General features: G+C 43.8%; 1 protein-coding gene across 1 annotated transcript; it reads left to right on the plus strand.

The window, feature by feature from the left end:
- Nucleotides 1-3,003: 3,003 nt before the first annotated feature.
- Nucleotides 3,004-22,941, plus strand: AK4 (adenylate kinase 4). The gene is made up of 6 exons (XM_053470038.1): nt 3,004-3,403; nt 4,250-4,440; nt 15,193-15,312; nt 18,645-18,817; nt 21,055-21,173; nt 22,273-22,941. Exons 2-6 carry the CDS (start codon nt 4,296-4,298, stop codon nt 22,409-22,411), a joined length of 696 nt encoding a protein of 231 aa, XP_053326013.1. The 5' UTR covers nt 3,004-3,403; nt 4,250-4,295; the 3' UTR covers nt 22,412-22,941.
- Nucleotides 22,942-23,192: the final 251 nt, after the last annotated feature.

Below are 23,192 nucleotides of genomic sequence, written 5' to 3' on the forward strand. Positions count from 1 at the left end.
CTACATATCTCAAGCGCCAGTTTTTACTCAGCAAAGTTTTTTCCATTAAAGGCCAGATCCTTATTTTACTTTTTTTTTAATTTAATAAATTTGATAATTTAGCATAAAACAAAAACTGATGAGCACAAAATCCTGAAAAAGAACCCATTGTCTACCCCTCTCTTGTAATAACTCAACTATGCCACCAGAGGGAGCCCTTTTTATTTTTTTGTATAAGGTTCTATTGCCAATATTTTCAGGGATCAATGAAATAAATCGTTACATAAAACTCTGTTCTTTCTCCAAGTGCTGCAAGGAAAATGGAGACGCAACATGTCTGCGCATGCACAGGTTATCATCTCTGCAGAGTGTTTTACAGAGAAATACTCTGCATGAAATTAAGTTAACTGTAAAAAAGATGAAAGGGATTTTTCATTGCAAAGCAGTTTTTACTTTACTGAGAGGGTGGTAGATAAGCGGAACAGCCTACCAGTGGTAGTGGATAATACAGTGAGGGAATTTAAACATGCATGGGATAGACATACGGCTCCTGAATCTAAGACGAGACCAACGACTGATTAAGGTTTGAGTCTTTACAGCAGGAGAAACGGGCGACTAGACGGGGGCCGAATGGGTCTTATTCGTCATCAAATATTTCTATGGAAGGTAACAATACAGCTACTGATGCTAGATTGATGAAAGTTACCCACAATATGACATGAAAACATTAGTTTGTTGGGGCAAAATGAAATAAAACCAAGGTTTTGTCAATGCTGACATTACTGTATACAGGGTGGGGGGGGTTATTACTGTATACAGAGCTGGGGGTTATATTACTGTATACAGTGCTGGGGGGGTTATATTACTGTATACAGTGCTTGGGGTTATATTACTGTATACAGCGATGGGGGTTATATTACTGTATACAGCGCTGGGGGTTATATTACTGTATACAGCGATGGGGGTTATATTACTGTATACAGCACTGGGGGGTTATATTACTGTATACAGCACTGGGGGGTTATATTACTGTATACAGCGCTGGGGGTTATATTACTGTATACAGTGCTGGGGGTTATATTACTGTATACAGCACTGGGGGGTTATATTACTGTATACAGTGCTGGGGGTTATTACTGTATACAATGCTTGGGGTTATTTTACTGTATACAGCGCTGGGGGTTATATTACTGTATACAGCGCTGGGGTTATATTACTGTATACAGCGCTGGGGCGTCATTCATATTTTCCAATAAGATACAGCAGTCTGTTAATTTTCCTTTATATTGATCGCTGCGCATTTTTCTTTCGCTCTCCTACAAGTTTTTTTTTCCGGGCGGATTCCACGGAAGGTTTTCTCGTTGCCGCGTGCGCGATGCTCTGCCTTGCAGTATTTACTAATTCATGAGACTCCAGAACATGAGGTTTGTTTCCTGGTTGGCTTTTTATATTTGCTACAAATCAATAACATCACTTATGTCATAAAAAGAAGTGTAAACAGCTTCTGGAGTGGAGCAGAAGAATACGTAACAGCGTCAAAACAAACAAGGAAGCGAATATCACACATTCCGGCCGATAAAATAAGCATATAAATGTAATAAATCAGTGTGCAAACAGCAAAAAAAGACTATAGAAAAAATTAAAGTGACAGTCGCACTAAAAAAGGCTAAAAATATAAATTTGCTTTTTTGAGAAAAAAATGTTGCCCCTCTAGTCTTGCAGGGAATTCCTATTTAAAATGTTCTGTAAGACCCATGCTCTCCGATGACTTTAGTGCCAAGACACGTTCCCCTGTCTAGCAAGAAAATGGCATAGATGGGTTATGGTAGTGGAAGCATGGGCAGGACACCCAGCAGTGCTGTCGGACAAATCAGGCTGCAGCCCCTAGGAAAGTTGGCACAGCTTCCTTCACTGATAATAGGGCCCTGCCAATCTCAAATTTCGGGTTGAATCGAACCTGAACCAAAAATTCAAATTCAAATCTAATTTCAAATCGACCAATCAAAATATTCCCTTAAAATATTAGAAAATAAACAAAATATAATAATATAATAATGCTTTTTAATTGAAAGACAATATAACTAATAGAATGCTCTGGTCTGCTGGAGCTATAGCAACACTTCACAACAATTACTTATATATATAATAAGTATAGAATAATAAAGGAGCCTCATCTATAAATAAATTAATAAATATGAGTATGATTGTTTATTTTCAATATTTAGATTGACAAATAATTAGGCTTTATTGATTGGATTATTGATAAAATGTTATGGAATTTCCATTTTAATTAAAAAAAATATATTTTCGATCAGATATTTTATATTGAAAAAGTATGTCGGGTAACAAAGAAAGAATTCTCGATGACAAGAGGCAATGGGGGCATTGTGAGCATGGTGACATCACAGAGGGGTAACATGAGATCAGCGCGTCCTGGGTCGGGCGGCACCGATGACAATGATCTGCTTTGTGACACTCGGTGTCTCTCGTGAGTTGATCGTCTTCCTGGAATTGAAGAATAAAACGTTATTTCAGAAATCTAGATAATAGACGCGGAACAGATAAGAATCCAGAAACCTTCAGAGAAACATCACATTTGGATATAAATACCCCAAAATACCCAGAAAAAATGAAAATAAAAGTGAATTTATCTTGTGATGCATGTAAGATGGGGGGGGTAAGAAATAGGTGCATATTTGGGGTAACTGCGAAGGGCATGGAAAAAAATGAGTGGGGACCAAATGCCCCTGCTCCCCTGCCAGCATACCCCAAAAAACTGCCCAGTACCTGACACTTACAGTGAGGGTCAGCAAAGGTCACCACTAAAACACCCATGAGGTTCATACAATCAAAAATGTTTGGGTTTGATGGGAGTTGTGATCCACAGCTGTTTGGTTGGCAGATGTTGACTTGCATTTTCTAATAAAGACTAGATTCTGGCCATTTGCTTGCCTTTAGCTGGCTGCGGATTGTGGGAGTTGAAGTCCACAGCAGCTGGGACACCACAGGCCACCTACGTACCTGCCAACAGCTGGAACATCTGCTCGCAAAGTGTCCGGCAGGCTTTTGTGGCAGATGCCGCTGTTCCCGGGGGGCTTCCTGGTAGTTGTAGTCCTCACGTCGGCACAAGCCAGCCTCGCTGCGCAGCATCGGACTACATTTCCCGGCGCGCCTTGCGAGGGCGGGGAGGCTGTTCGCTGAAGCGTTCTTCGCCGCTGATGTCGCAGGGTTTGGGTCGGTCCGGCTCCCCTCTTCTCTCGTCAGATAGACGCTTCTGTCCCTTAAAGGCGCAGCCCTTGGGAAGACTCCCAGTTTGGACGGGGCTGCATGTGCAGGGACATGTACATTAACAGGCTGGGGAGCCGTCTCAACGCCATATTGCGAAATTACTGAGCAGCGGCAGCAGCAGCAGCAGCAGGAGGAGGTAAGTTCCCCTCCCTCCTCTAAAAAAAAAAAAAAAAAGAGGACCATCCCTTAACCCCTTCAGTGCCAGTGCCCGCACCCTGGCGCTCAAAGGGTTAACCCTGGCAAGTCACCAACATTCTTAGTTTGCAAACTGCAACCTTCCAAAATTCTTAACGATTCCCACTGATTCTAATGCCACGAGAGGGTTAATGTGTTGTATTCACTACCATTATTAAATATAGCTCTTTTTTTTTTTTTTAATCAGTTCTAGTATCCGATTCGTATTCTTCTTTTTTTTTTTATTGGGGGCTTGGCAGCCAATCAGCTTGTGCAATAGTTGGAGAGCTGAATTAACCCCTTTTTTGCCACCTGCGATCCCGGGCTCTCATCCTCCTAGATACTGAACTCTTTGGGAAGATTTGCAGCGAAGATCCCTCAGCTCGTTTTAAAACAGTTAAAAACTGCCTTACCGCAAACACAAATAGCCCCCGGTGTCGCAAAGGGTTAAACCCCAGAAAAGCACTATTTTACATACATGTATTATTCCCTAAAATAGCGCCGAGCTTTTCTGTCCAGGGTCACCGAGACCTCAACAGGCCACTTTAATGGGTGTAGTTGTGTAAATGTCTGTGCATCGTGCGCTCTACTATAACAACACAAAAACATGGTAAGGATGTGTTTTAACCCTTTGTGAGCCGGGGGCTGCACATTGCACGTTAATGTGCCGATCGCGAGGGTTAACAGTATTGGCTATTTGGGTCGTCCAAAGGGTTAATCTCAATAAACCTTGTTTTGGCATCTTGGAAGGGGCAGGAACAGCTAAGAGGCTGTAACCGATCGCTACTTCCTATTGGTTCCTTCGCAGATTCTTCCAAGCGCTCCATTCCCCTCCGACTCGTCCGCTGAGCTCCATGGCTTCCAAACTTTTGCGAGCTGTCATCCTCGGCCCCCCCGGGTCTGGCAAGGGCACGATGTGTCAGAAGATCGCCAAGAACTTCGGGCTGCAGCATCTCTCCAGCGGCGACTTCTTGAGACAAAATATCCGATCGAACAACGGTAAGAGAAGCTTCAGCCGCCCCGGGTGCTGCCCTTCGGGCTGGCGCTTCTAGAGGATTTACACAAACTGCCGAGATAACGCGCGGCCGGCGGCCAATCGCCTTCTGCCGCTGATCCCTTCCCACCAGAGCCCGTCTCTGCAGGTAGTGATGCCGTTTAGTGGACCGGCATCTAACAACCGGTTACCGAGGTCTCGCTCTGCCCGTATCTATACGTTGTAGAAACACAGAACCTGAGGGCGGATCGGCCCCCATCCGGCCCCCGTCTAGTCGCCCGCTTCTCCCGCTGTAAAGACTCAAACCTTAATCAGTCGTTGGTCTCGTCTTAGATTCAGGAGCCGTATGTCTATCCCATGCATGTTTAATCCCCTCACTGTATTACCCTCTACCACCTCTGCTGGGAGGCTGTTCCATTTATCTACCACCCCCTCAGTGAACATTCAAGCAGTCTTTCATATTCAAATCGTCACTGTGTGTGTGATGGAAGGTTCTAAAAAGATATATAAGGTATTGGATTTATAAGCTTTTTTTTATCATATGCTGTCTTAGATTAATAGTGATAATTTGTAGCTTATTTTAGTTTCTATGGCAACATTTTTTCAGTGTCTGCTTCTGCGTCACGTGACGATTAAGTGTTCCCGGCACAATAGCTGGGAAAAAAACCAGAGAAAATCCACAGTCTGGATTTAAAACCAGTAACCTCGGGGAACCCGTTTACAGCCACATTTCAAAATATCTGAGTTAATAATCAGAGTTTTTTCAGTTAACAGCAAAGCGGGGAGGAAAAAAAACCCCAAAGAGGATTGAAAGGATTTGTATGGCTTGATTGTGGCGGAGAATGTAAAGCACCGGGGTACAGCAGTTATTAAAGCCTCGCTCTAGATTGTAAGCTCTTTGAGACGGCCCTCCTCACCGGTTGTCATATTGTTACGTTATATACTGCTTGCTATGTCCTGTCTACCCGTTGTACAGCGCTACGGAATATGATGGCGCCATATAAACAATAATAATCTGTAAACTCAGCAGAGGCTATTAGCCTGTCTGTTCTTCACTGCAAGAACAAACATAGAACCTGCCGGCAAATCGGCCCCATCCGGCCCCCGTCTAGTCCCCCGTTTCTCCTGCTGTAAAGACTCAAACCTTAATCAGTCGTTGGTCTCGTCTTAGATTCAGGAGCCGTATGTCTATCCCATGCATGTTTAATCCCCTCACTGTATTACCCTCTACCACTTCTGCTGGGAGGCTGTTCCACTTATCTACCACCCTCTCAGTAAAGTAAAACGTCCTTACATTCCACCTGAGCCTCTGTTTTTTAGATCCTGGCCTCCCCTCCTGTACTCTGAATCGCTGGAGTCGGGGTAGATTATGGGGCTGATTAAAAGGGACCCCGACTACAAGAGGGGTTAATGAGTGTTTTGTATACGAGGTGGGCATTGTGTAAATACCCGCTTTGTGTTATCTGTAATCGTTGTGTTATGATAACAAATGGCCTCACTCTCTGTGGCGGAGGGAGTGGAATCCCCGGCTACGGGACAGTTGGTTTTGGGCTGATGCCAGGTTTGTAGTAGGAAGAGACGATGGCGGCCGGGACTGTTATGGTCGCGTCTTCACAACGAAGTCCTTTTCAGCAGCTTCTAAAACTTTATTATATTAAATTATAACTGCGGGGTCCCTTTAAATGTGCGTGGGGGGGGCCTTACAGAGGCATGGGGGGGGGCTTGTGCAGAATACCCCCATATGCATTTGCCCTATGCTCACCCCCCCGGGTATTTTCTGTGCACCAGTCAGCTCCAGTGCTGGCTCTCCCCGTACTGGGAGGGGGGATTTATCGAGACCCCCGTATGCATGCGCAGTAAGGGCTCCCCAGTTGGGGCTCTTTTCCTGCCATTGGCCGTCTCCAGCAATAATCGTCGAACCAAGATGATGGAGGGCAACTGCTGCAGCTTCTACCTCAAGTGAGACCTTTATTTTATGGATTTGAAATCATTTCAGACGAGTATCGTTTCCCACCGCGATTGTTCGTTTAGTTGTAACAATGTAGCTTCCGGGGGTAACTATTAGTGTTTTGTCTCCGTGTTCAGGGAATTATTTTATACGCGGAGCCGTCGGTAGCCAATTAATTCTGAAATTCTGCTTGAAAGATCTGTTTTTCTCCTTTTTGCTTTACAAAGTAACGCTGCAGAGCAGTTTATTGGGGGGATGAGAATCGAAAAGTGCGTCATTATTTTTCTCGGGGGGGCGGGATACGTTCAGCTGGTGAGTTTCTTTCGGACTATACCGGTTTTACGTGAAAAATAATTAAATATCCTAGACGTTAGATGGTTTACTTTACTGAGAGGATGGTAGATACGTGGAACAGCCTCCCAGCAGAAGTGGTAGAAGGTAATACAGTGAGGGGATTAAACATGCATGGGATAGACATACGGCTCCTGAATCTAAGACGAGACCAACGACTGATTAAGGTTTGAGTCTTTACAGCAGGACTAGACAGGGGGCCGAATGGGGCCGATCTGCTGGCAGCGTCTATGTTTCTATGTTATTGGCGCGGCCGCTCTTGCGCAGCTTTAATTGGCGGTGTGTGTAGTTTAGATGCCGTACAGCAGGCGTTACCCCAAGGCGTATCCTACCATGTTCTGTTTGGTGCCAGAGCCCAGCATGAGCTGCCTCCCAGCTGTAGACATGCGCGGCTCACGGCTCCGCTCCCTGCGTATTTCTTCAAAGCAGACCTCCTGCTATCCACCCCAAACCCTCTGACTTAACCCCTTCCGTGTCACACTGGGGTATCTGTTACTTTTGGAATAATAAAGTGCTTTTCATATATTTTATATGGTGCTATACAATCGGCGTAATTATACATAACTATGTTTTATTATTTTAATTTGTTTTTTAAGAAAAAGGTATTATTGGATATCTTCCAGAAGTTATTTATTTAGTTTAAGTTATTGGAATTCCTCCAAGAATATGGTTGTATACTTTTTGCAAGTCAGAGTAGCAGCAGCCAATCACGTGCATGCTAATCTACATGTGATCGTTTGCTGCTTCAGGGACATCAATGGGAGCGCTATTGAGCATGTGCAGGAAGTGTACTGGCGAATGCTTCCTGTTTCTGGGAGAGGCAGCCGGGGGGCGGAGTTACGCGAGACAGAAGCCTCATTTTCTAACTCCAATAACTAAAGAACGCCTGCACCGATTTGCATGCAGTAAAATGCGTCGGAGTCCATGCAGAATGCACTCCGATATGCATTAAAATATAAAAAAAAAACAGTTTTGCTTCTTGGGCGGTTCCTTTCATGCAGTTCTGTAAATATTACTCGCCTACCCTAAATTTCCAATTCATAAAGTTGATATCCGACATGTCGTGAAGACGTTTAACTTTCACAGATGACCGTTTATACAGAGCTCTGCGCGTCTCCTTGATGGATTTTATTTCCTGGCGGCAGATATTCAGCGCCTGTCCCCGGTGTTAGAGCGCGCGTGATATATTTCTGTATTTGGCAGCCGCGCATCGCACATAGTATCCCACGTACACAATGCGGGTATATATAGACACTGAAGACGCGGCTGGCATGGAACATATTTTATTGCCGCTGATTGATAAGCATGCGTGATAAATAAAGCGCTCTTTTGGCCCTCAGCGTACCCTTTTTTAACTCTTTCCACGTTGGTTACGGGTCGGCTTGGGAATGGGGTTACATACATGGCAACGGAATCTTTAAAGGGGCAGTCCGGTATCCCATGCAGCCTCATCCGTGAAGAGTCGTACTACTTTGCAAGTCCTTGAATATGCATTCTTCAACTTGAAGAAAATAAAACCGGGTAAGCTGCAGCGCCAGAGCTGCAGTGCTACACTCCCTCCATCTTTGCTGCACCGATTGGCTGCTTCGTTTCACTTAATTTTCATTTCTTCTGCAAACTCCCCCTATTTTCAGACAAAGTAAGTATACTCCATACGGTCCGTTTATAAATTGGGGCCGGATTAATACATTTTAGTGATCTGTAGGGGGAGTGGAGTTTTAAGGTTTGCAGAAATATGAATGATTTAAAAGCTGAAGCCCCACGGGGGGGGGAAAGTTTCCTTTGGCCGTGGATTTCGGTCCGGAATGTAGTTCCACGGTAAGTGTTTTGCTTCTTATTGTTGCATTAATCTTCGTCTGCGGAGCTGGCACTCGCCGCTGCATGCCGCCGTGTCATATGATCCGGGTGTTATTGGCGAGCCTCGCTTGTTTATTAGTTTTGGGTAGAGGTTGGTCAGTCGTCCTCTGCTACACCAAGTCCCGTAACCTTTCCGCTTGTGAATTCGTGGCCCGTCGAGTCCAACCACAACAGTGGGGGGTCCGCCGCGTAGCAAATGCGATGGAGACACCCAGGGTCTGCATAAATCTTTACTGCCCGTTATAGAATCATGTATATTAACCCGAACGCAGTACTTTATTATACATTATTTACTTTAACTGGGGGAGGGGGTAAAGGGGCAAATGTATCTGGAGGGATCTTGCGGAATCCCCCCCCCATGCATTCGCAAAGGGGACGCAATGAAAATGAAAGGGCATGCGACGGCTGGAGCGTCCCTTTAAAACGCCAGGTTTAGACTCTTGTTACCCCAGTATGAGTCACACGTCTTTCAATGATGTCATGTTTCAGAATATGACTTTTTATTCTAAGTAAAAAAAAAAAAAAAAACTTATTTTTTTTTTTTACATTTTTTTTATTTTTAAACAATTTTCCGTATAAAAAAATTAAGTATGCGCTCTTTTTCTAAATTATGTAAAATTCTTTTGATGCGTTTCAGGGACAAAGCGGAATCAACTTCATAAGTTACTAGAGTGACCTTCAGGACCCCCATCGGCGTTTCTTGCAGTAATAGTCTGACCCCCGTGTATAATTAACCCATAAAACCGTGTCAAGTTAGTAACGTTGGCGTTCTTTGTTATCGCGCATGGTGTGTTTGTTACTACGTTGGAGTAACTTTGATGGAAAATTTTAAAAGAAGTCTTTATCTCCATAGCAACGAAAGAACATTCCGGGACCGGTTCGGTTGGTTGCGGAAATAAGGCTGCAGCTTGAGGGCTTTTTGACTCCACGGGGCCTCCGTATTTCCACGAAACCCAATGGAAGAGAGAAATTTACATATAAAATTATATATAAAATTCTATTTTTATTTAAATAAAAGAAATGTATATTTCAATCAATGAAAATTGATCACACAGCTTTATTTAAAAAAAAATATATATATAATTTCTTTAGAATTTATGCAAATTGAGCGTTTTGGCTTTTATTTAAATAAAAATGATTTTATATATATATATATATAATCTCTATAATAAATCTCTCTTAATTGGTTTGCTACCCATAATGCGACTTTATTTGCACAATTAGTGTAGTACAGCCTTGCATTATAGATGGGGGGGGGTTGTCGATCGATTGATCTGTAAAAGGTCACCCGGGGGATATTAGGAGCTGAATGCGTCCACAGAGCGTCCCGTCGGGCGGCTGACGATGACCCGTTGATTTTTTGTTAATAGCCATCAATTTTATTAAAACAAAGGAGGTCATGTATGAAAAAAACATCCAAAAGGGTGTTCTTTGTACAGTTATGGTGTAATGTACCTCCCAACAGGCCCAGTTTTCATTGGACAGTCATGATTTTTAGATACCTGATCCTCATAACAGTCTACGGTGACCCGGAACCCGTCTTTTCTTATCAGATAAATCGGAGTAGTTGAGAGGGGACACACGCCTTTGTACAGCACTGCGGGATATGAAGGCGCTATATAAAACGATAATAACTTTCCGGTCCATCAGCAACTTCCTAAATCCACCCCGTTGGAGATAGAATTTTCTCTACAAAAAGGTTACTGTATCTTCTGAAATGAGAAACATCTGCTCCCCGCTCCCTCCTGGGACGATGCTATGCCTTTTATATCTGTGTCAGCAGATCCACCAGCAGAGAGAAGCGCAAAGAGGTCCCGGCTTTGGCTTCTTGCCTGCGTTACTCCTCAGGGTCATCAGTTATAAGACAGATGCTTTGTAATGCTCTGTCTGAGCAGCTCTTTTTGTTTAATTCTCAATCCTGTTATTTGACTTTTCCAAGATGGTGGTAGATAAGTGGAGCAGCCTCCCAGCAGAGGTGGTAGAGGGTAATATAGTGAGGGGATTAAACATGCATGGGATAGACATACGGCTCCTGAATCTAAGACGAGACCAACGACTGATTAAGGTTTGAGTCTTTACAGCAGGAGAAATGGGAGACTACACGGGGGCCGAATGGGGCCGATCGGCCAGCAGAGTCTGTTTCTAAATCGCACTTTTTTTGGGGTCCTTGCCAATGATTATACCCACTGGAGTCCAGTCTGTGGAAATTAACCCATTGAGTTACGTGGGCGAGGAACACATTCTGCTCTGCGGATTGAAGCAGAAGTCACACAGAACGAGGTTCTTCCACGGCAATCGTTTCTCGCAGATCTAAACCCATCTGTTCATCCAGGATCTGATGGAGTTTGCGTGAGCTTTCTGTACCGGCTGCGGAGACGCGGGGGTCGCAGCTCGTGGCGGCGTCACACATGGCAGTATTTTGAAGTTTTCAGATAAGCCGCAGCGAATGCGGAACGCGTCAGACTGTTTCTCTTTCCTGATGTTAGAAGTCTCGATAAAGAATCGCTTTGATGCATTCTCACTTCTATATTTATTACGCAATATCCCAAATTTCATAATAAGCAAGAGTTTTCCTGAATTGATGCAATATGCGAAAAGGGAACAGGTTCTGCACTACTTTATGTAATTATGCAATTGTCACGGCTTGTGAAAATAACGTGAATCAGAAATCCAGCGCAGACGGGGTTAATGCTGTAAATGACTATTGTAGCTGCAAATGGCGGATTTTTAATGGAATCTCTTCATAGGCGTACAGAGGCCTTTATCACTCTCATCACTCCTGTGTCCCAATGGCCCTTTATCACTCCCGTCACTCCTGGGTTCCAATGCCCCTTTATCACTCCCATCACTCCTGTGTTCCAATGGCCCTTTATCACTCCCATCACTCCTGTGTTCCAATGGCACGTTGTGTTCGCTGATCCAAGCTTAAGTTTAAAAGGCTAATCAATGGTTAGAAAATGCTTTTGTAATTACGTTACAGCCAGAAATTTCCTTGTTTTCCATAAAAACGGCTCAGTGACCCCAAACTTTTGAACAGCAGTGTGTATATAATGTAGTAAATAAAATGGGCTGGATACCTAAGAATAGTTACTTATAACAAAGCGAAATAAAATCAGCAACAGAACAATATTTAATTTTTCTAAGGAAATGTTCCTGACCCTGTAACCTGTTTTTCAGGATTTGGAGTTTCCAGTGACTGAATCAGAATTATTTTCCATCGGGGTTTATCTGCAGGGCTTTGAAAGTATCAGGTTTTCGTTTTTTCATGCAAAATGAACTGAAATAAAGCGACACTTCAGCCCATAAATCCATTTTTAGACTTCATTGGCTTCAGTAGCAGGGAAGCATCCAAAGGAGAACCCCCCCCCCCGAGGGCTGTATACAGCATAATATAACCCCCCCCTCCCGCGCAATCAGTGACAAAAACCTGGATTTATCTCATTTTGTCCCAATAAACTTCATTTATCTGCAGACCTGGAGGTGCCGGTGCTGTCAGTCATGTGATATTTTGGGTGACTTTCCCGGCTCAAACACCACACTGAGCTGATGCTTTATGGCGATGCTAATGAAGTCCGTTCCGCCATAGACTTTCATAAGGAGTCCAGCTGGGTGATTAAGACCAAGCCATTCTATTGTTCCCCACAGGCAGTATGATAAGGAGTCGGGGGGGTTTGTCTAGTAGATTAAGGGTCAAATAACAGAGTGAAAACTCATTAGCGAGAAAACATATTATGGGGGAAAAAACTGGTTAAAAAAAGATAATAATAATAATAATAATAATGCAGGCGTTCCACTTTAAATAGTAGTAGACAATACGAGGTGGAAATGAGATAAAAATCTAATTTAACTCTCGTAAAAATAATACACGCAGCGATTTGCATGCAGTAAAATGTATTTGCGTTCGCAGAAAACAGCCTCCGGTATATACCGTATTGGCTCGGATATAGGCCGCCCCCGTATATAGGCCGCACCCTAAAAGTTTGGTGCTTTTTTAAAGAAAAAGTTTTTTTCTTTAAAAAAGCACCAAAAAAACATGCTGCCACTCTGCCCCCCCCCCAGATATGCTGCCACTGTCCTCTCCCCCCCCCGATATGCTACCACTGTCCTCCCCCCCCCGAGATATGCTGCCACTGTCCCCCCCCGAGATATGCTGCCACTGTCCCCCCCCCGAGATATGCTGCCACTGTCCTCCTCTGCCCCCCCTCCCCAACTTACCGGAGCAGACTCCCGGGTGTCTTGCGGGGTCGGCGGGGGACATCTACGCAATACAACTTCCGGAGCCGGCACCGGAAGTTGTATTGCGTAGATGTCCCCCGCCGACCCCGCAAGACACCCGGGAGTCTGCTCCGGTAAGTCCGGGAGGGTGCAGAGGTAAAACGCATCTGCACAATGCGCTTAGACAACCTCCCGTGCCGGCACCCCCCCCCCCCCGTGGAAAGTGCCGGCAGGGGAGGCTGACTGAGCGTATCAGACAGTAGGATACGGGTCCCCTGCACCGCTGCGGGGGATCTGTATCCTAACCCCACTGCCTGCCCGGCGCCCGGGACTGCGTGTCCCGGTCGCCGGGCGCTAGACCCCGAATATAGGCCGCACCCCCACTTTAAAGTCTTAAAGTGGGGGAAAAAAGTGCGGCCTATATTCGGGCCAATACGGTATTTTACGTAAAAGTCTATCTGGAGCGTTCCTTTTAAGAACAGGAAAGCATATTGTCTTATCAGCATAAACACACAGCGGCCTCCCGTAGCAGATGGTACCGGTTAACGGTAACTCAGCAACACAGAGTCTCGCGCTCGCTTTAACACGGTCCGGGTAACCGCTGAGACGGCACCGGCAGCGATAACTGCATGCGGGGAATAAAAGAACATGCGGACGACATGTCTAATCTGCTAATCTGCTGCGTTCCCCCAAAAAGCTACAAAGTAGCCGTTTGTAGACAATAACCGTAACGGATTCTATGATCCAACACAGAAGGCGTAAATATCATTTTTATTATTTTTGTAAAACGAGACGTTTCATACCGATTGTGTGGGGTTTTTGGACTTCGAGTTCTTTTTATTTATTACAATTTGGATTTCTTGATGATTAAAACGCAGGAAGTAAAAAAAACATTTTAACAAATGAAACGGTCGACTTTTCCAGCTCCAATAAGTAAGGAATTGCCGTAAAATGCTTCGGAATCCATGTAAAACGCGACCGGTTAGAGAGATTCATCGCTGACGTCACCAGAAGGGAATGTCTGAACTCCTATTCGGGCATTTAAACCGCTGCTGAATGTAACGGCGCTCGGTTACACGCAATAACTCTGACAACTCCCTAAATCAAGGACCATTTAAAAAAGAAAAAAAATTATTTCTGTGTATCCCTGGTCTTGTACACGGTCATGAAGGAGTTAAGGGGGGGGTACAAATTTTGGGGACTAGGGTGTTCCTTTAATAAATTTAGGTAATATAACCTTGAAATAATTAAATCTAACCTGCACCTTCTGGCCCGGGGTGCATATCAAGCCAAGTAGCCCCCCCCCCAGAAAATGGCCGGCGGCCAATAGGGTCTTACAGAATATTGCTGGTTGCTGTGCTGTTGTTTGGCGGCCGCTGGCCTTAAAGTGCCAGGGTCCCTTTTTCGTTTCTAGTTTTCTGAGCGTGCCGTTAGGACCGCGTTCTGTTCCGACCCGGCTCCCTCTCCCGTTCTGTTCCGACCCGGCTCCCTCTCGCGTTCTGTTCCGACCCGGCTCCCTCTCGCGTTCTGTTCCGACCCGGCTCCCTCTCGCGTTCTGTTCGGAACGTCCGTGGAAAGCGTGTCCGAGGCGAGCGCGGGGGATATTGTGATATCTGCCACCTTCGCTTAGGATTATTTTAATTAACGAGCGCTTACAGCCAGCAGGGAGCGAATTCTTTTTGGCAGGTGACGGGTGCCGTCAGAAAATCTCACAGTAATTAGACTGTAACCATGGATACCGTCGGCTACATTCTGAAAAATGTATCGGACGGTTACAATAATTACAATAAAAACTAAATAAAAAAATGTTTATGTATTAAATAAACTGAAATTTAGGACCAAAGTTTTTCTCCTATTAGATATCCCAAAGTATACCTATTGTACAGCGCTATGGGATGTGGTGGCGCTATATAAATCACTAAAACTAATTTGCTGAAGATACCAGCCTTGGATTATTATTTTCACTATCGTGCGACTTTACAAAGGTCAACAAAGGTTAATAAAATTCATAGCCCCCATGTGTCCCGGCTTTGTAGGACAGTCCCGATGTGGATGGACTTTTAGTATAACTAAATTAATTTATTAAAACATTCTTTAGTTTATAATTTGTGTTTTGTGTAATTTGTTTGGGGGAGATTTTATTTAAATGTAAGGAACTCGTTTTACCCATGAAAGCTGCAGATTAATGATAAATCATTTAATGGGGAGGAATAATCATGCAGATCATGAGAACAGGAGGTTTAGATGGCTGGTCCTGTGGGATACACATAAAGGGGGTTTCTAATACGTATATTTTAGGGAAAAATGGACGGATTTGCTTTAAATAACGTACCCCATCAGCTGAATACCGTAAATAAGTTTGCCTTCTTGTTTTTCTTCTCCGCAGAAGTAGGAATCTTGGCCAAGCAATATCTAGAACAGGGCCTGCTTGTTCCGGATCATCTCATCACGCGCGTCATGCTCACGGAGCTAGAAAAACGGAAGACCGAACACTGGCTGCTCGACGGTGAGTTACTTACTGACTTTACTGCCCCCCCCCGAGCCATAAATACTACTCTATATGTACCGTGTATAAAGGGGAAAATAACCCCAGCGCTGTATACAGTATTATAACCCCCCAGCGCTGTATACAGTAATAACCCCAGTGCTGTATACAGTAATATAACCCCCAGTGCTGTATACAGTAATATAACCCCCCAGCACTGTATACAGTAATATAACCCCCAGCGCTGTATACAGTAATATAACCCCCAGCGCTGTATACAGTAATATAACCCCCAGCGCTGTATACAGTAATATAACCCCCAGCACTGTATACAGTAATATAACCCCCAGCGCTGTATACAGTAATATAACCCCCAGCGCTGTATACAGTAATATAACCCCCAGCACTGTATACAGTAAAATAACCCCCAGCGCTGTATACAGTAATATAACCCCCAGTGCTGTATACAGTAATATAACCCCCCAGCACTGTATACAGTAATATAACCCCCAGCGCTGTATACAGTAATATAACCCCCCAGCGCTGTATACAGTAATACCCCCAGCGCTGTATACAGTAATATAACCCCCCATCGCTGTATACAGTAATATAACCCCCCAGCGCTGTATACAGTAATATAACCCCCAGCGCTGTATACAGTAATATAACCCCCAGCACTGTATACAGTAATATAACCCCCAGCGCTGTATACAGTAATATAACCCCCCAGCGCTGTATACAGTAATATAACCCCCAGCACTGTATACAGTAATATAACCCCCAGCACTGTATACAGTAATATAACCCCCAGCGCTGTATACAGTAATATAACCCCCCAGCGCTGTATACAGTAATATAACCCCCCAGCGCTGTATACAGTAATATAACCCCCAGCACTGTATACAGTAATATAACCCCCAGCACTGTATACAGTAATATAACCCCCAGCGCTGTATACAGTAATACCCCCAGCGCTGTATACAGTAATGTTGGTCGGTGACAAGTATCTAGTTTTATCTCATTTTGTTCCAATAAACTCCCTTTATCTGCAGACCTGGAGCCGCCGTTGCTGTCAGTCATGTGATATTTTGGGTGACTTTCCCAGCTCAAACACCACACTGAGCTGATGCTTTATGGCGATGCTAATGAAGTCCTTCCTCCATAGACTTTCATTAGCTAGAGAGTCTGGCTGGGTGATTAAGACTGAGCCATTCTATTGTCCCCCACAGGCAGTATGATAAGGAGTCGGGGGGTTTAGTAGATCGGGGGTCAGATAACAGAGCGAGATACAAACGGCTGATATGCGGCTGCCTGAAAACATTATATTATGGGGCGAAAATGACTCGTTAATGACTACATTAACGGCTCAATATTTTAGATAAAAACTATACATTAGAAGTGAGAATTATAGCAGATCTGTCACCGAAATCTCTTTATATTGATCAGTAAGGCGTGAGCTGTCCTGTATGATCTGTTAAATATTTTTGGTCGCCTCAGTGGTTTTTTAACTTCTTTTTAATAATTACCGTTGACTCCCTGCCTTGGAGGGATTTTTTTTTTTTTACTTAACCCTTTCCATACTCCTTACTTCCCCCACTTTCAGAAATCATGGAAAGTACCCAATTCACCATTTTCCACATTGATCTATACGCCGTGCAATTCAATGAAATGGGTGCCTTATCTCCACTCTCCCTCCTACATAAAGGACAGGCATGAATGTTCACCATACGTGTACCATATGTGTACCATACGTGTACCATACGTGTACCATACGTGTACCATACGTGTGCGCTCGCTTTTATTATTAATGAGCGTGTCTGTGTATCGGGGCCGGTGCTCTTTAAAGCTCCCTGGCCGGAGGGGTTGAAATATATGATTAAAGGCTCTCCTTATGTTATATCTTAAGATATAGAATCTGATCCATTGTACAGCGCCGCGGAATATGATGGCGCTATATGAAACAACGTGAACGGCTCTCCTCCTGTATACAGACTGTGGTCTGGGACGGATTCCGTTGACAGGCCGGGGTGTCTGCGGGAGATAACGGGTTAAAGGAAGCCGTCGCGGTTTATCTGTTCACACGCGGACACCTTCTTACCCGTTCCGCTGGAAAGAATGCAGCCTTTGGAACGGTCGTTAGTTAAAAAAATAAATAAAATACAATTTTTGTTAAAAAAAATAAAAAAATTTGCATTCCTTCGGAGATTATTCCGCTGCAAACGTTTTAGAGAATTTCAGGAAATGTTCTCCTAGTTAGAGTTTTTCCTTCAAAATTATTATTAATAGTAATATGTTTTATTTATATAGCGCCAACAGTTCCTGCAGCGCTTCTTACAGTCCCTACTGGTCTGACAAAACTAGAACCGACAGACTGAGACAAACTGATAAATTAATTAACACAAGAGCTTACAATCTAGAAGTATCACTATATTTGCTTTTCAGTAAAATGGGATTTGGTGAATTGCAACTAAATGTAGAAATGTTTATTCTATGTGGGACCGGGGCTTCTGCAGTCATTTAAACATAGAAACCCAGAACCTGCCGGGTGGTAGATAAGTGGAACAGCTCCCCAGCAGAGGTGGTAGAGGGTAATACAGTGAGGGTATTAAACATGCGCGGGGTAGACATACGGCTCCTGAATCTAAGACGAGACCAACGACTGATTAAGGTTTGAGTCTTTACAGCAGGAGAAACGGGCAGACTAGACGGGGGCCGGATGGGGCCGATCTGCTGGCAAACTATGTGTTTTCATCACGGAGGGCGTGAATTGGTTGGCCAGGTCTCCTCTGCTGGGACGCCCTCCGGCTTTTACTCGGAACCACTTCTCGGAGCCTCGTTTCCAAACGTGATTGTTATCCCGAGTTGCGTGTTTGGACTCGACGCTTTCGGCCCCCGGGGCGGATTAATTACGCACGTTTCAAAAATGTTTTGCAATTCTGTGGAATAAACATATTGGGTTCGTGTTTAACTCTTTGTATTCCCCAGGTGTGAGAACCCCCCCCCTTTTGACATCTTGGTGACCCTCGCCTCGCACCATTAGCCACCAGTAGGGAGTTTACTGGGAAGCACCTGTTCTTCTGACTTTGTTTTTCTAGATGCCAATTAATTTCCTCTCCTTTCTTAAAACGCTCGTTATTTGTAAAATGACAGAACAGCCAATTGTACAGCGCTACGGCATTTGATGGTGCTATATAAAACAATAAATAATAATATATATATACACCGTGTATGCCGCTGACCCGCTTTAAATGTTATTTATGATTAAGTCGCAGTTACACGAAATTCTTCCAGCACATTGCAATTTTTTATTTTATTTTTTGTAACATTTTTTCATTTATTTTACTTGTATTCAGGTTTTCCGCGGACGTTAATCCAGGCCGAAGCGGTTAATAAAATCTGCGATATTGACCTGGTGATCAGTTTAAATATACCATTCGAGACGCTGAAAGATCGTCTGAACACGCGGTGGATTCACCCGCCCAGCGGAAGAGTTTACAACCTTGAATTCAACCCTCCCGTCGTCCACGTGAGAATATACATTATACCTTTTTTAATTATTATTTATTTTTTCCATTTTATTTATTAATTTCTTTTTTAATTTTATTTATTTTATTTGAGATATTTTGCATTACGTTTCTGAGCTAAAAGCAAACAATATATAAAATAATAAAAAAAAAAAAAAGAAACAGGAAGTGGGCAGAGGACCTGCCTTTCCTAATTTCCACTTCCTGTCCTCATCAGCCAATCAAGTCCCTGGGTGAACAAGATTCTAATTTAACTTTCTTTTAAAACACTTTATTGGGATTTTAGTAAAATATATATAGATCTATAGCTATATATATATATCTAGCCAGGGCCGGACTGGGACTGAAAAGCAGCCCTGGAAAAATTTGGAGACCAGCCCCATATAGTTTATCTCACGGTGAAGCTCTTATACCCACACGCACCCCTTATACACACCCGCGTCACACTATGTGCCATTCTTTTTATCTCATTATTTGTATTAAATAAATAAATGCCAGAAAGCAAAAGTGTTAAAAGGCCCTAATAAATGAAATACATTACACAGAATGGGATCAAAACATTTACTACTGCAAACATTTTTAGATGAAAGAGTTCCATTTTATTCAGTGGAACAAAACACTGATCACATTATTCTTCACGATATTCTGGTAAGAAACTTTTATTTCTTTATTAATTCATGTAGACTATTTTTTTCCATATTTAATAAAAGCTATGATTGAGACATGTTTGGTTTTTATTTCCTTTCATTTGACAACCTACCCCCGAGTTATGCACCTCTGCCCCCAGGCTTGCCACTCTGCCCCCTGATATGCCTTCTAACCCCCTATATGCCACTCTGCCTCCAGAAATGCCTTATACCCCCTATATGCCACTCTGTCCCATGATATGCCTTTTAACCCCCTATATGGCAGAGTGGCATATAGGGGGTTAAAAGGCATATCATGGGACAGAGTGGCATATAGGGGGGTATAAGGCATTTCTGGAGGCAGAGTGGCATAAAGGGGGTGAAAAGGCATATCATGGGGCACTCTGCCTCCAGACAAGCCTTATACCCCCCTATATGCCACTCTGCCTCCCTGATATGCCTAACCCTCCTATATGCCACTCTGCCATATAGGGGGTTAAAAGGCATATCATGGGACAGAGTGGCATATAGGGGGTATAAGGCATTTCTGGAGGCAGAGTGGCATGAAGGGGGTTAAAAGGCATATCATGGGGCACTCTGCCTCCAGAAAAGCCTTATGCCCCCTATATGCCACTCTGCCTCCCCGATATTCTTTATACCCTCCTATATGCTCCTCTGCCCCATGATATACCTTTTAACCCCTTTTTTTTGTTTTTAACAAATACAAAAAACATTATACAGTACAAAAAATTATTTTACTCACCTTCTACTTCTCTTGACTTCCTGGTAGCTGCACACTGTTCTCCTCTATGCTGACAGCCAGGATGCCACTGACCTGACATCCGGTGCTGCAGCAGTGCGAGGGGGCGGAGCTTCCACCTCACGCTGCTCCCATCACTATGCAGCCATCAGACTGCTGGGAATGTAATCTGAACGGCCGGTGCGTGCTGATGCCGCCGGCCGGAGCTACTTTAACACTTTTTTTTTTTTATTTATATGGTAAGCTGGGTCGGCTTGCCATATAAAGTAAAAAAAAAAGTATTAAAGCAGAGGCGGCCGGCGGCATCAGCACGCATCGGCCGTTCAGATTACATTCCCAGCAATCTGATGGCTGCATAGTGATGGGAGCAGCGTGAGGGGTGAAAGGTCAGTGCGAGGGGGCGGAGCTTTCACCCCTCACACTGCTCCCATCACTAGACGGCCATCGCACACGGCTGCTGGGTGCTGATGCCGGCCGGCCGCATCAGCACCCAGCGGCCGCTTTGATTAGATTTCGGGCAGCCTGGGGGGCAGCTCAGCGGCTGTCTTCATGGCCGCCCAGCCCACGGACCTTCCGGCCCACCGGGAAATTTCCCAGTATCCCGGTGGGCCAGTCTGGCCCTGTATCTAGCGTCGTTAGGATTTATATTGGTTAAAAATAAAAAGCGCTTGAATTTTCAGTAATTGGGGAAAAATAAAAAAGCACTGAATTATTTTTTTTAAATTTTAATCAGACTCATGAGATGAATTTAAACAGATTCTGAGGTTTTTTATTTTCTGACCAGACCTGTTTTTATTTATTTTATTTATTTATGGGAAACGAGACATTTTTCCGGCTTCTCTTTTGGATCCAGGGAATCGATGATGTCACCGGAGAGCAGTTAGTCCAACAAAAAGAGGATAAACCCGACGCCGTGGCGTCCCGACTGCGCCAGTACAAAGACGTCGCTAAACCCGTTATAGAATTATATAAGTAAGTTGTTTTTAAACCCAATCCTTCCAAGTACGAAAATCCCATTCGTTGTCCCGTTTTATTTGCGTCTTAGATTGATAGGAGTGGGGGTGGCGTGAAGCAGACAATAGAATAAATAATAAATAAATAGAATAAAACTTTCATACGTGCCATTGTTTAAAAAAAATAAATGGCTGCGGCGTGAGAGATGGGGGATGGGGGGCCGGTTCCTCTGCCTCGGAACTCCCGGGGATCCGTCGGGGTCCCGTCTTTAGTGATCCATGAAGATCTTTTTCTTCGTTTACGTCACGCGTTCTCTTTTTACTCAAATATGAAGGAAAAGATGAGAACGATTGGCGATATATTTATTGCTTTTATTGTTTACATAACAGCAAAGATATTTTTTTTCATTTACCAAACAATGGGGAGAGGAAAAAAGGGAAAAAAAAGAGAATCGAAAGGGTTTTTTCTCCACTTTTCTCTTTCTCCACTTTTGTCCTTCTTTCTTCTCCCCTCTCCCTCTGCTAATTCTACGTCGAGGAGTTTGCAGTTAGGGGGTTATGCATAGAGTTTGGTACAAAGTATAACAATGAGCGTGAACATTCCATTAGTTGCCATGGCGATTGCACCACTGGTTCAGATTTGAGTATTTACAGCAGGAATACGGGCAGACGAGCCGGATTGGGCTGACTCCGTGTTTCTGTGATGCAGTCGTACGATTACAGAAGTCACACAGACATTTTTGATCGGCTACCCCACAGAGCTTACACTCTAAATGCCTTTTTTTTATATTTCTAATAAGCACTTTTTAACAGTGTGGGGGGGTTTTAGCCGGAAGAAAAATTGTTACATTGGTAAATCTTTCTGGAATGTAACTAATCTATTTTGTAAAGCTGTTAAGCGAAGCGCTAATTCTTTTTCAGTCACTAGATTGTAAGCTCTTGCGATCCGGGTCCTCATTCCCTAACGTATCGAGTCTGTCGGTTCTAGTTTTGCCGGACCCTTTGAATGTAGGGACTGTAAGAAGCGCCGCGGGAATCGTTGGCGCTGTAGAAATAGACGCCGATAATCCCATATTTACCGTTATTTTTTTTCGGTTCCCTTTTTATTTCCTCCCCAGGGGCCGAGGGGTGCTGCATACCTTTTCGGGGACCGAAACGAACAAGATCTGGCCGTATATCTATACGCTAATGAGCACGAAAATCACGCCGGTGCACCCGGAGGACACGAGCCAGGCGTTCCGCGCGGAGGAGCAATGAGCAGCGCGCTTATTTATCGCTCTGAGTGTAAGTGAGCAGCCCGCGCTCTATCGGCCGTATAACGCGCCTGCCCTCGGAAGCTTTAAGCACTTATGTGATACGGTTCTTCTCTCCGCTCGGTGTCTCGCAAACCAACGGACTCTGGTTATACCGCGTGATTTCCCTTTACGTTTTCCTTGGATTTTATCTAGAAACATATCCATTTTTTTGGAGGGGGAGGGGTTTACCACACCCCTCCCCCGCCTTGTGATCTTTTAAAGCCGGTTTGTTTGTTTGTTTGTGAAAATGTATCTTTTTTGTTTTGTTTTGTTTTCTAAACATAAAGAATATTCTGTAACTTTACAACCCAAAGAATATCCAGAGAATGCTGTGAAGATATACTATGTATCGATATCTGTTCCTATATATATACATTTTATATATATTAGTTTTTTTTAAGGGTCCGGGCGCAAGCTTTAAATATATCGCTAGTCAAATATTCTATAAATTCTTTTTTTTTGGGTCATTTAATACAATCAGGATCATTGGAATCGCTGTCATTTTTCTTTTAAAATTCTGCATTAATAATTTTTTTTATTTATTTAATATTTTTAGTTTTCAGCACAAACTTTCTGGAGCATCAGCCTTACTTTACCCAGAAATCCCACCCAGAGTAGATGCTCTTCTGTTGTTGAGCCAGACCACAACACCACATCACATTCATTCTGCTCTCTCTCTATATATAAATACTGCGTGAGAAATAATAAATTATCTGTTAATTGAAATTAATGAAACCATCTAT

The sequence above is a fragment of the Spea bombifrons genome, chromosome 6, assembly GCF_027358695.1.
Source record: "Spea bombifrons isolate aSpeBom1 chromosome 6, aSpeBom1.2.pri, whole genome shotgun sequence".
NCBI classification, from domain to species: Eukaryota; Metazoa; Chordata; class Amphibia; order Anura; family Pelobatidae; genus Spea; species Spea bombifrons.